General features: G+C 29.3%; 1 protein-coding gene across 1 annotated transcript in view; it reads left to right on the top strand.

Annotated features, from left to right (window-relative positions):
- Positions 1-3,271: 3,271 nt before the first annotated feature.
- Positions 3,272-14,388, top strand: part of LOC130893458 (aryl hydrocarbon receptor protein 1) — an 88,621-nt gene continuing 77,504 nt past the window's right edge. The window contains exon 1 of the mRNA XM_057799619.1: positions 3,272-3,570. Within this exon, the coding sequence (XP_057655602.1) occupies positions 3,515-3,570 (56 nt within the window). The 5' untranslated portion in view covers positions 3,272-3,514. The remainder of the gene's footprint in view (positions 3,571-14,388) is intronic.

Raw genomic sequence — 14,388 nt, 5'->3', positions numbered from 1 at the left:
GAAAACCCATAAATATCCTTGTAAATTCGTTAATATGCATGAGGTGCTGGGGTTTTTCGATTATTTATACATACTATTAATCTATTTAAAACGGTTTTCGATCAAAATTAGATCGAGATTAATGTTTAATCGATAAATTTATGATTAATAGACAAAAAATCGACGACACCCGGTAGTTACTGGTGAAGAAATTCAAGTTACAAGACACGTGCACGTATATTTAGGAAGTTTTGTACACGTGGACATCGATATAATCGTTATATCGCCGATCGGTAGCTAGTAGAAGGTTTTAGGTTTTCCCTAAAACAGGATTAATTCAATTGTGTGCTATTTGGGTATTAAGAAGGTTGTTTGGAATTTCCTGGTTGATATCTGTCGATTAGGCGTGTTAAAGTTGAATTAAAAGTCACGTGACGTGGTTTTACTAATAACGTTATACAAAAAAATGTTGATTTTTTCATAAAAATATATAAATTTGCGATAAAAAGTCGAAGTGAATATAGTTTTAATAGAAAAACGTTTTTTTTTTGGATTTTACGATTCGAAATTTTGTTACACCTCGTATATTACGTTTAATATTAACGTTTTATCGGAACGGCAGCTGCTTATTACCGAAATGTTTTAAAATTCGCGACGTTTTTTGCTCGTAGACCGACGTCTTCATTATTTTTAACCAAATCGGTTCTTTATCACGGGATCGTTCGAAAAAATGTCAATTTCCGACATGAAAAATTTTAATTGGTCCAATTATTTCGCATTATTTCATACTATCGCTTTTTTTTTAACATAAATATCGATTCCTACGCATATTTTCAATAAAGAAAGTGTCCAACACATAAAATTAACAAAAACGAGAAAAATAAAAATAATACGACCCGACATTCGCAGTTATCAACGTTTATACGAGGTTATTACAGACAATTCGATTATTTTCCGTACTTAAACTTGATTTTGAAGGCATATTACGACGATTCTTAATAGAAAAAATGTTTTTATACATATTTTTTTATTGGTACTTCTAGAACTACCCTCGTATACGACTAATAGCTTGTAAAATCACAAAAACTAATCAAGAAATACCCGAAGCGTCCTCTAAACTTAAGATTCGACAACTTATCAGAACAGAATCGACTTCACGGTCTATATCAGCGGACGAATTCGTATTATTTATAACTGTACATCGTGATCGATGGTTTTTTGTATTCGACGAAACTGTTTTCGGATTAATTTGATATTCATAATTTATGAACTGATAATTTATGTTTAGCACGTAGCCGTCACCATCAGATAATATTGAATATTAGTACGTGTTTGCAGAAATAACAAATTATCGGGTTCAATAAGTTGTAAATGATAGGCCGTGTGTGTGTGTGTGTGTGTGTGTTTTTATTTGATCCTTATCACACGCGGGACTCATTAAATTAATTAGATACTTTTTATATCCTCATTATCCCCATTTTTTTTTCTAAATTATGTACTGTAAACGAGAAACTATTATTTAATTTAACTTTTCGCTTATTAAAATGATCAGAAAGTGTATTTTCTTTTGAGAAATATATGCTTCGATACCGGATTTTGAGGTTAGATTCAACGATTTTTTTTTTTTAGGTTATTTTGATTCGGATATCAGGTGTGGATGGATTATCATTATATTATATATGAATCAACATTCACCGAGTTATTTTCGTTCATATTAGATTTTTATATAAAGAAAATTATCAAGTATACATAATTTTTAATTATCCCAAAATGGACGTTTTACCATTTCCTGTATACAGTATTCGGATATCGGAATAAATCGATTGGAATCGAATGATTTTTTAAAACGCGCGTGTAAATAGGGCGGTCCTCGATAAAACCGTCGCCAATGGATATAAGAGGCGTGGCCGTAAATAAATAGTTCCCTCCTCCACAATTCATACTATGTAATTATTGTATATAAGCGAAAGGGACGGCCAATCCCACCGATTCTCGCAACGCTAAAGATATAAACAATAACAAACACCCAGCCTGTGGGATGAAATAAAATTATCCCTTCGTTTTTTTTTATAGCGTAATACACAAAATGCGTACAAGAAATAACCGATCTTAAACGAAGATAAAGTTAACAATGAAAGTATCTTTGACATTATTGTATATTAGTGGTATACGTGACGGTTTTTTTTTCGAAGGTTTCGTTGGGTGATTTTACAACGTTTATCATTTTTTTCGATCGGTTATTATAGTCGATTAATATTTAAATACGTTTATTTTTCATTGGTTAAAAACATTACGTCGATTTTATTTATTTACACGGCGATAATAAAGTGAATAGTTTCAAAAATGAAAATACGCGATATACGAATGGAATCGGGGGTTGTTTGGTGGAAAATAACGATTTTTTTTGGTAATACAACATGATATTATAGCTCTAAAGGGTTTAAACTCTAATTTATTTGCTTTGGAACGGTCAAAATTAATCGAGGTAGCTTGTCTTATAAAAAACAGTGGTACGCCTATGGGTTACGGATGTAATGCATTTCGAAAATGATGTTTCCTCAATAAAATCAGAAATATTAACAATAACATAATCAAATATTGATAAGTTGATAGGTTTGTTAAAAGTACAACAACGCAAGATGATGTAGAAGAGGCTGAATTGTTATAAAATGCTCAGTTGTAAAAATCATAACCAAAATGTTAGGTTATGTCATCAAATAAAGTGATTTACAGGATAATTTAAACGATTTGGCGAAGGATTCATTGAAAGAATGTTCGTGAATATTCAGAAGACATCTAGATTTTTAGTCCGTGATTTATTGGTTAGTTTAAAACTTTGATTGTTTATCCTAACCTAACAAAAGTTCAAAGAAATATCCTTCGTAAACTCTCGAAGTGTTTATAAGTACAAAATACCAACTTCGAACGTTTTTTTAGTAACTAGATGTTCAACAGTATGTACCGTGAATTTTTTTTTTGTTATTAGTAAATTTTATTTCGTAAAAAAAAAACATTTATTATTTAAAAAAAATGCGGATTCTATAACGAACAGTACATGATTGAATAAATAGCGTCGTAAATTTCTCTATCGACATTTCTATAAAGTAATAAAAATAAATCCGGTATTTAAACTTTCCCGACGTCCCTGAGTTGAAAAAACTTCGTTTCGTATGGGACTCGTCCCCACCACAAACTTCATAGAGGCCATGTTGTGACGTCACTACGACCCATTCCCTAATTGGGCGGCGCTTCGACGTAGCAGGAGTTGCGCGTACAAACCCGTACTCCTTTCAGTGTTCAGTATCCTCGTGACTAGATAGGATATCGTGTATTTTTGGTGTGTAGAGCGTCGAGTGTAGTGGCAGTGTGCCCTTCGAGTGTGTATATCGAACGTAATACACCCTCGGTCAAAACGGAATTCTTAAGTGGGACCGTGCAGGGCCAATGTGCACCGGGTACGATTGTAACTTTTGGAGGTGAAACCGCGGGAGTGTTGGCGCCCACCCCCGTGGTAGTCTCGACGCAAGCCGTCGCTATGAACCAACTAGGTACTGTATATGCTACTAAAAGGCGACGGCGGAACGGCAAAAGGTTAGTCATCGAATGCTACCAACTTTTTTTCTTTCGATTTCGAAAATTCTTGTTCGAAAAATGTAATTTGTCTGAGTAAAATCAATGAATTCGTCACTGTAAAGGGTAGCGGTGGTTGCGTATCGAAAACAAGATGTTTTTTCAAAGTCTCCGTGGAAAATTGAAAATTTTTCACTTTGGTCGTTTTTAATAAAGAATTTTAGCTTATAACGGACAACTTTTATGGGTTTTTAATGATTATTGAACAGAATAAAAGTTTTTAGAGACAAAGAATGATTAAATCGAGCTACAATAAACCCCCTAGTAGCTTTTTAAGAATACTACGTAGGCTGTGAGACAAATAGAGGGTTGTAAACCCCCTAGTACTCCAACAACTTCAATTAAATGCAAAATAGAGAACAAAAATTGTGATTACCGAGACCTGGTGAATCGAAACAAAAGAAATAACCTCAAATTATTGGATATCGCATATTTATACTAAAAATCTTTGTGCTAGATCGAAGTTTGCGATAAAAAAAAGTCTGTTTTTACATTATAATTATATATATATATAAGGTTTTTTCATAAACATCTTCGTGGGGACGATCTCTCTTCAAAAACCCGCAATTATACGACAATCCCATCGATCCTGATACTTTACCTAAATCAATTTTAGATCTTGGTGGTAACAAAAAACTTTTACACGCTTCAGATACGTGCGATATGCGTGTCTGCTTAGAATTTAGTAGTACACACAACCTGTAGCATATTTTTCTGTACCAGCTATTTTCGAAATAATAAAATAGATACCACGTACATATAAATCAAAATATCGAATTATTTTTCTCGTTTAAATACGTCAGTTGAATAATTGATACACGGTTTTTATATTTATCGAATCTTCAATTACTAATTTACGTATTTACGATATTTAAATACTAAATAAATACTAAAAATCTTTGAAATCAATGATTTTTAACTTTAAATGTCTATTATCCGATATATTTTCGTTGTATCTCACGTTTTTTTCTAAATAAAAAGTGTAATAATGCATTGAACTCGAGAAAATATCATATGATTAATTTTTGAAAAGTATGCAACCTTATATACGTCAACAGTTATGAATTTATCTAACGTCTAGGGGAAAATAATAAAATAAAGTTTATAGTACTCCCAAAACAACTTTTTTATGTAAAAAAAGTCTTGCGGAATATAATTCTTATAATATTTATTATATTACAACCCCTATATATCACTAAAAATCATTGTAATAGTTAATGATTCAAACATTAATTCTTAATTATATTTCCTACCTTAAAAACAATCGTTTTATCATGAAATTTATGTAAACATTTTTTTTTTGTTGTTTACTATATTCCTCGATGATTATAAGGGTAATTTTTTTTTATTAAATGAACTGCGATATCAAGTTTCATCGAAACTTCGATTTCTTCGTCATCTTCAGACGTGATAGTGGGGGTATTTTGACAAATGTCACTAGAGTACGTTCCACATGTCGAATTGCAAAATATTTCGACAACTCCTAGTTGTGCCGCAACCTTTTTTGCAGTTGCAAACTGTCATCTGTCAGAAATTCTTGTGGTGTTTATTCAACTGTCATTTTAATTGATTGTAATGCATTTTTCGTGTTAATTTTTCCGCAGTCTGTTAAATGAAAATCGTTCTTTTCTAATTATATTCGAGTTTGCAGGAAAATCAATAAGAAAAATCGAGTAAAACGTTTTTCACTTCGACTATATATTTTTAGTTTTCTCGCGATAACTTTTTTAATTTTGTAGCTACGAATTTAATTCAAAAACTATGTTGAAGGAAATTTTAAACGCTACAATACTTGGTAATACGAATATTCGTCGTAGTGTCTTCCTCGGAGTAATTTCTACAACAACCTATATCCCAACTTAAACAAAAACTGGTAAATTATATTATCTGGATTCGTTTTAGTTGCAATTTTCTGTTTTTATTATAAATTCTTCTATATTATTACGTAGAACCTTAGCGAGAGATGTCTAATGTGTTTTATACGACCCATAACGGTATTTCTACGTCGAATATATGTTTATATTTTTCAAAAATCTGGAGTAATTACCGCTTCGCTTCCATCAAAAAAACTGGTTAACGATTAGGTACATAGACTATATAATTATAAAGACAGAATTGTTTCTTTTATCTCAATTTCTACGTTTCCAACGGAAGGCCGTTCTACTTGTGAATACGTGAATTTTTTTCGATATTTCAAACAAAATAATCATACAAAATGTAAAAAAACCTACCGTATGTTGATTGGTAACGTTGAATGGCCACGATTTCTTAAAACGAATCCTATTTTCTTTGGTTTAGGGAAATATTAGGTTTGGCAACGCCGATTATCGGTAAAATTACCACACAAACCACATATGACAACGTTGCGGTGTTATACAACAGTTTTCTTCGGTTTTTTAAGTTTTTTTACCTAAAATTTCTTAATAAAATATATTCGCCGTAAATTTATAAGAATTTCTGTAAATTTGAGAGAAAAATAACGTCTGGCAACGATGTTATTTCCACTCGAATCTTCCATATTATGAAACGTTAGTTCTCACAAGATTTCGCGGCAACACTGTAGTTTTAAATTGTTTATTTATGGAAAAAAAAAACAATTTTTTAAGTTTATCCTACAACTTTCGACGCTTCAAATTGTTTTTTCCGGTATTTTTCTCCGAATTAAATAATTATTTAGGACAATTGTATATTTTTTAATAGATATCTGAAAAAAATTACGTCTGTATAGTAGTGAATCAAGAAAATTTCCCTAGAACTGGTGAAAATTACATCTGACAACACGGTAATCTCCAATTTTTCGTCGTAATCCACATTTCTTGAGACTCGAAGAAAATCCTAATCGGCAACAATCAAAAATCCAATACTCACTCACTGTACAGTAAATTCTTTCGAAAATTATAAATATTTAATTAGATATGGGGAAAAAAACTACATCTGACAACACTGTCATATCTTAGAAATAACATTACAAATATTTGGTCATTATTTTTTCTAAAATCACTCTGTAAATTATATTTTAACACAAAAATATGTTTTACAATTCAATCGCATACTTCGAACTAACTCTGATATACACGGAAACTTAATTTTGATATTCATAGATCTAATCGATCGAAAATTATAAATATTTAACCAAATCTGGGGAAAAAAACTACATCTGACAACATCGTAACTCCCTTAACGAACCATAAATATTTTACGTTTTCGTTGACGTTTCTTAGAAACTAAATTGAGCTAAATTAAAATCATATAATATAGAATACAAATATTCGGTTATTATTTATATTCGAAGATCACCCTGTAAGTTATATTTTAACGGAAAAATACGTTTGATAATGAAACGTTTACATATTTGAAACTAACCTACGCGGAAACTTAATACGTACTTACATGTTCATAGATCTAAGAATATTTTTAAAATTCGTACTGTTGAACGTTCCCATCGATTATCGGAATCATTAACGAACGTATTTAGTGATTGCTATGGCGTCAGTTGTTTGATGAATAAATGGCACTAATAACTTCTCGGAAATGTTTGAAATGAAATATTTAATAAACTACGGGTATATTTAGGTTCATCTTTTTACCGACAAAGAACGATAACATGTTTTAAAAAATCAATTAGATACTGTCACATATAAAATACTCCGAATTTAAAACGTAATTACGTCGATTACACACGATATATACGAGGCGATTCAATAGTTAGTTCAAAATAAACCGACGATTTGTCGTTTTTAAAGTCGTTTCCGAACATTCATCGTAATATGGCCGGTTGTGCTTCGAAATACGCATTAAAGTTTTCCTTGCGAAACGTATTTTATGGTAGTAAAAGCTTCCACTACCGGAACTTGGAAGTTTATCTGCCGAGGGTAGCACCAGACATCCGGAGAACTGGATCGAATGTTTTAACTTTTAGATTTTTAAAATAACCGGATAAATAAGAATTTAACGTTGAAATTTCCTCTTTTCGGCCTTTTTTTCGTATGTTTCTGACGATTGTTCGAAATATTTTGTACTCGTCTGCAATTTTTGTAATTAATTCATGCGTTCGAAATATCGATTCAATAACAGTCACGCGGATATCGAAAAAAATATGTATACGAGAAATTTAGTGCACTAATTAACGTTAATAAAGCGAAATGGCCGAAATAATTACATCCAATTAATAATTTGCAAATTGGGGAAGGATACAGCAGGTGCACGAAAAAAAGCGACTCCTTTTCGGCCAAAGCAGCTGAACTTATCTCTGAAATATGCAATTAGACATCGAAAATTCGATTCGACGTTTGTTTAATGAATCTAATTGTTAATTCGCTACGCATAGACACTAAATAGCCATCAAAAATATAAAATCGAAGCTCAAAATTTGTATTTACGATATCTTTTCACAAGAATTCACTGTCATCTGTCAAAATTCGTCGTCAGGCGGAAATATACATGCAACGGCGACGTAGAAGAAGTTTGACAGATGACAGATTGATATTTATGTTAAAACTGATACAGAGATTTGAAAACTATAAGAAAAGCATCAAAAGTATATAAAAAACAAGTGAAAATCGTTCAATTTTTGCATCGCCTCCCTTTCTCGGGTACAAGAATTCACTGTCATCTGTCAAAATTCGTCGTCAGGCGGAAATCTACATGCGACGGCGACGTAGAAGAAGTTTGACAGATGACAGATTGATATTTATGTTAAAACTGTTACAGAGATTTGAAAACTATAAGAAAAGCATCAAAAGTATATAGAAAACAAGTTTTTTTGAATCGGAGATTATTTATGAGCAGAAATACGATAAAAATCGACTTAGTATCGCGTATTTAATAAACAAAAGTCTTTTATGATATGGATTTTCGAAGGTTAAAAGCCGGTTCTGATAATTGTTTTAAAAATTAATAGTACCCCGTGGAAATATAACTGTTCGTTACCCCTTTTTTCCCCCTATAATTTAACTAGATACCACTCTAATGGTATAATATAGGATATTTAAAATTTTTCTAAAACTAAAACTACGAGATAAAGGAATCGCTAATTTTGTTTTCGGTGCCTACCGAACTTGTGATTCATATAATTTAGTTTACTGGAGGTACTGAAAAGACGCAACTTAATCCAAAAATTATGTTAAATGCCTGTTTAAAGACAAGTGAACCGATCATTTCGCAAAAATTGCAATGACTGATAATGATACGGTAGCTCGCAATTTCAAACGAGACGAAAATTTTTAACGGATGCCGAATATTTTTCGAAATATATCTTGAAAATCGCGAAAATACTATGTTGCATCGGATATTTCGATTTATTTGTACAAAATTCGTTATAAATACGCGGAATTGAAAAAAATATGATACGAGGACAGTTCCAAAAGTATACAGGTGGCGCTAAAATCGCTTTCTATTCACATTCAATCGAACTGAAACAACTGAAACAAAATTTTCCATGTCCTCAACATCATTTTTAATCTGAATTCACAAAATTACACGTTAAATTAAAAAAAAAAAACCGATTAAATGCTATGAATTGTTACAAAAGGCCTGTGGGGACAATTTTCTATGTGTAACACGTGTTTTTGAGTAGTATAAGCACCCAGATCGTCCTAAGACTGTTTCAACACCGGAAACTGTGACCAAAATCAACCAAATTCCACGTACGGATCGTGGATTAGAAACATTTTGAACGAGGTATAACACATTTGACTCTGACTAAAATATTTTGCGTATGGGACGTTGAGTGGCTCGTTATTTAATATCCAGACCTCGTATACTCATCGATTGATATGAGATTTTTATTAATCGAATCCCTAAGAGTTGTACTTTGATAAAAGGTGAATGAAATTAATTTTTTGAAACCCTATATATTTATATGTTGATGGTTTAGTTTTTAACATAATACGATACGTACATGGGTCAAGGTACAAAATTCTTCGGACATTAATTACACCTTTTCAGTCTCGGTTTTTCTCGGATTATTTCAAAGCGAGTTTTTATTCGATTTTAATAACTGTGATTAGTATGAATGTTTTTTTTTTTTCGTTAAAATATTTTCCCTAAGTCTACGGTCCATATTTGTGTAATAATTATTAAAAAAAAAAATGATAAAGACGTGGCGGTGATTTAGTAAAAATTAAAACAAATCCAAATAATGGAAAAAATAATCAAAAATTATTATCGAGATGTTCATGAAGATCCAATCGTGATGATAAAGTTTTGTAATGAACGAAAATGCACGAAAAATACAATAAAAACCACAAAAAATACAATAAAAACCTAAAAATATACGAAAAATACAATAAAAACTTCGAAAAATACTATAAAAACCTCAATAAAAACCTAAAAATATACGAAAAATACTATAAAAACCTCAATAAATACAATAAAAACCTAAAAATATACGAAAAATACTATAAAAACCTCAATAAATACAATAAAAACCTAAAAATATACGGAAAATACAATAAAAACCTAAAAATATACGGAAAATACAATAAAAACCTAAAAATATACGGAAAATACAATAAAAACTTCGAAAAATACTATAAAAATCTCAATAAATACAATAAAAACCTAAAAATATACGAAAAATACAATAAAAACTTCGAAAAATACTATAAAAACCTCAATAAAAACCTAAAAATATACGAAAAATACTATAAAAACCTCAATAAATACAATAAAAACCTAAAAATATACGAAAAATACAATAAAAACTTCGAAAAATACTATAAAAACCTCAATAAATACAATAAAAACCTAAAAATATACGAAAAATACTATAAGAACTTCGAAAAATACTATAAAAACCTCAATAAATACAATAAAAACCTAAAAATATACGAAAAATACTATAAAAACCTCAATAAATACGATAAATTCAATTAAAACCTTTTAAAAAACGGAAAATACAATAAAAACATCGAAAAATACTATATAAACCTAAAAATATACGGAAAATACAATAAAACCCTCAAATTTTTCAATAAAAACCTAAAAATATACAAAGAATACAATAAAAACTTCGAAAAATACTATAAAAACCTCAATAAATATGATAAATTCAATTAAAACCTTAAAAAATACGGAAAATACAATAAAAATATCGAAAAATACTATATAAACCTAAAAATATACTGAAAATAGAATAAAAACCTCAAAAAATACAATAAAACCCTAAAAATATACGGAAAATACAATAAAATACCATACAATACAACAATACAATACTATAAAAACCTCGAAAAATATGATAAATTCAATGAATACTTTAAAAAATACGGAAAATACAATCAAAGCCTCGAAAAATAAAATAAAAGTCTCGAAAAATACAATATAAACCTCAAAAAGTACAAAAAATACAATAATAGCATCGAAAAATACAATAAAAACTTCGGAAAACACAATAAAAAATACAATAAAATCTTCAAAAAACATGATAAAAAGCTCAAAGAATACGATAAATTCAATAAAAATTTTAAAATACGGAAAATACCATGAAAACCTCGAAAAATACATTGGAAACATGAAAAAATACCAAAAATACAATAAAAACCTTGAAAAATACAATAAAAGTTCTAAAAAATACAAAAAACACAATATAAACCTTAAAAACACGAAAAATATAATAAAAACATCGGAAAACACAATAAAAAATACAATAAAATCTTCAAAAAACACGATAAAAACCTCAAACAATACGATAAATTCAATAAAAACTTCAAAAATACAGAAAATACAATGAAAACCTCGAAAAATACATTGCAAACATGAAAAAATACGAAAAATACGATAAAAACCTTGAAAAATACAATAAAAATTTTAAAATATACAAAAAACACAATACAAACCTTAAAAATATGAAAAATACATCAAAAACCTCGGAAAACACAATAAAATCTTCAAAAAATACAATAAACACCTCAAAAAATACGATAAATTCAATAGTAACTTCGAAAATACGGAAAATACAATGAAAACCTGGAAAAATACAATAAAAACCTCAAAAAATACGAAAACACAATAAAAACCTCGAGAAATACAATGGAAACCTCAAAAAATATACCAGGTCTTCACCGAAAACGTTCACTATTGAAAAATCTACTGTATAATTATGTACGTTTTAATACAGTGGGTATTTTTCAAACAGCTACAGCCATCTCTAAGACAATCCTTGTATTTGGCTATAACTAAACATTCACGACAAGAAAACACCTCCTGGAATCTTCCACAGAACTTTAAAAAGAGATGTAGAAGAGAAAGCTTGGACAACGTGAAGCGAAATTCGATTAGGATATGTCAAAATCCGACATCTAACAAAACACGGGTCTATATAAAGAATCCAAATTGTAATAGAAAACTGTCTTTAGTGTAGAGATTGAAAATCAAGTTCCACAAATAGAAAAATGTCTTCATATCTTAACAATTCGTGGTATTCCTAATATTTGTTTTAGTTTTTATTTTTACCGTATACATATATAAATATAATTAAGTATGTTTTGAATTATACCGGAATTTTTTGGAATTAATTATTGCAACATACTTTTTAACTTTCCTCAATAATTTTATGGACTGTCAGTCGTTTTCTGTGAGCGCTTCATTATATTTCTAGTCGGGGTGCAACAGAAAAATGACAAATGATGTTTGCGAAGCCCCAAATTGTACAACAATGCCGAAACATTACAGAACTAATCAATTTTCTACGCTACACAATAATATTTAAACACGTAGCGTCCCAAATATATTTTTTATAGGTTATAGATCGTTTTTTTTTTCGACCCCCGATAGGTTATAAATAAAAGACAAATATTGGATAATGGCGGGCACGTTCACGTGGCCGTAACACAACGCCGACTGACGCAACTTCGCTATCCGAATATTTTACTTCAGTTTTTATATTAGTTAGACTAAAGCCTTTGAAATAAAAACAAATCCAACGATGTGTGGTATTTTTGAAGCAACTACCGCCATCTATAAGTCAGATTAGGTGCTTCAGGAAGTTTTCACTTAATCAAAAGTAGAATTTTATTATTTTCTATACCCGATTACACGATAAGTTCATAAAAATATCTATTAATGATAATCTAATTACTTATATTTGATGTTTGAATATAAATATTTATTTATATCTAGTATATTTGTGCCTCCCTGTATATAAATAATAACATGTGTATCCATAGTCTACCGGTGGATGTAAATTTTTAATTAATTACCAAGTAATGGCGGGTTTGTTCACTGTTATTGATGATGTTTGTTTTCTTCCAGGTAGTTTGTTAACGTGAATTTATTCAATTCGAATCGTATACGAGGTTTATTCAAAAAGTATCGGACCGAATTTAAAAACGTCAACTTCTCATCATTTTGTTGGAATTCCTATCGGTTTCAATCACTTTTTTGCTCATTTTTTCGATGTTTTTTTCGAGTAGAATTTCTAATTTGTATAAGAATAAAAAATTACAGAGTCTAACGAAGGTCTACTCTATTGAATATTGAAGCTATTCATTGCGCTCATTCTTTTATACACTGAAAAATCCCCCAAAAAAAATACGAAGAATGAAATAAAAACCTCGAAAAATAAATAAATACCTGAAAATATACGAAAATTAGAATAAAAAACCGCTAAAAATACGAAAAATACAATAACAACCTTAAAAAATACGAAAAATATAATAAAAACTTCGAAAAATACAATAAAAATCTCAAAAATACGAAAAATACAATAAAGGCTACGAAAAATAGAATAAAAACCTCGTAAAATACGATAAATTCAATGAAAACCTGTAAAATACGGAAAATACAATGAAAATATCAAAAAATACAATAAATTCAATAAAATCCTCAACAAATACGAAAAATACAATGGAAACATTCGAAAAATACAATAAAAAATACGAAAAATACAGTAGAAACCTCAAAAAATACGAAAAATATAATAAAAACTTCGAAAAATACAATAAAAATCTCAAAAATACGAAAAATACAATAAAGGCTACGAAAAATAGAATAAAAACCTCGTAAAATACGATAAATTCAACGAAAACCTGAAAAATACGGAAAATACAATGAAAATCTCAAAAAATACAATAAATTCAATAAAATCCTCAACAAATACGAAAAATACAATGAAAATATTCGAAAAATACAATAAAAAATACGAAAAATACAGTAGAAACCTCAAAAAATACGAAAAATACAATAAAGACTACGAAAATACAATCAAAACCTCGAAAAACACAATAAAAACCTCAAAAAATACGATAAATTCAACAAAATCCTCAACAAATAAGGAAAATACAATTAAAACCTCGAAAAATACAATAAAAAAAACGAAAAATACAGTAAAAACTCAAAAAATACGAAAAATACAATAAAGACTACGAGAAATAGAATAAAAACCTCGAAAAATACGATAAATTCAATGAAAACCTGAAAAATACGGAAAATACAATGAAAATCTCAAAAAATACAATAAATTCAATAAAATCCTCAACAAATACGAAAAATACAATGAAAACATTCGAAAAATACAATAAAAAATACGAAAAATACAGTAGAAACCTCAAAAAATACGAAAAATACAATAAAGACTACGAAAATACAATCAAAACCTCGAAAAACACAAAACACAATAAAAACCTCAAAAAATACGATAAATTCAACAAAATCCTCAACAAATAAGGAAAATACAATTAAAACCTCGAAAAATACAATAAAAAAAACGAAAAATACAGTAAAAACTCAAAAAATACGAAAAATACAATAAAGACTACGAGAAATAGAATAAAAACCTCG

Source organism: Diorhabda carinulata, chromosome 4, assembly GCF_026250575.1.
Source record: "Diorhabda carinulata isolate Delta chromosome 4, icDioCari1.1, whole genome shotgun sequence".
In the NCBI taxonomy this organism is placed as follows: Eukaryota; Metazoa; Arthropoda; class Insecta; order Coleoptera; family Chrysomelidae; genus Diorhabda; species Diorhabda carinulata.
The sequence above is the reverse complement of the archived record's forward strand: the minus strand, read 5'-3'. Positions and strand labels throughout refer to the sequence as shown.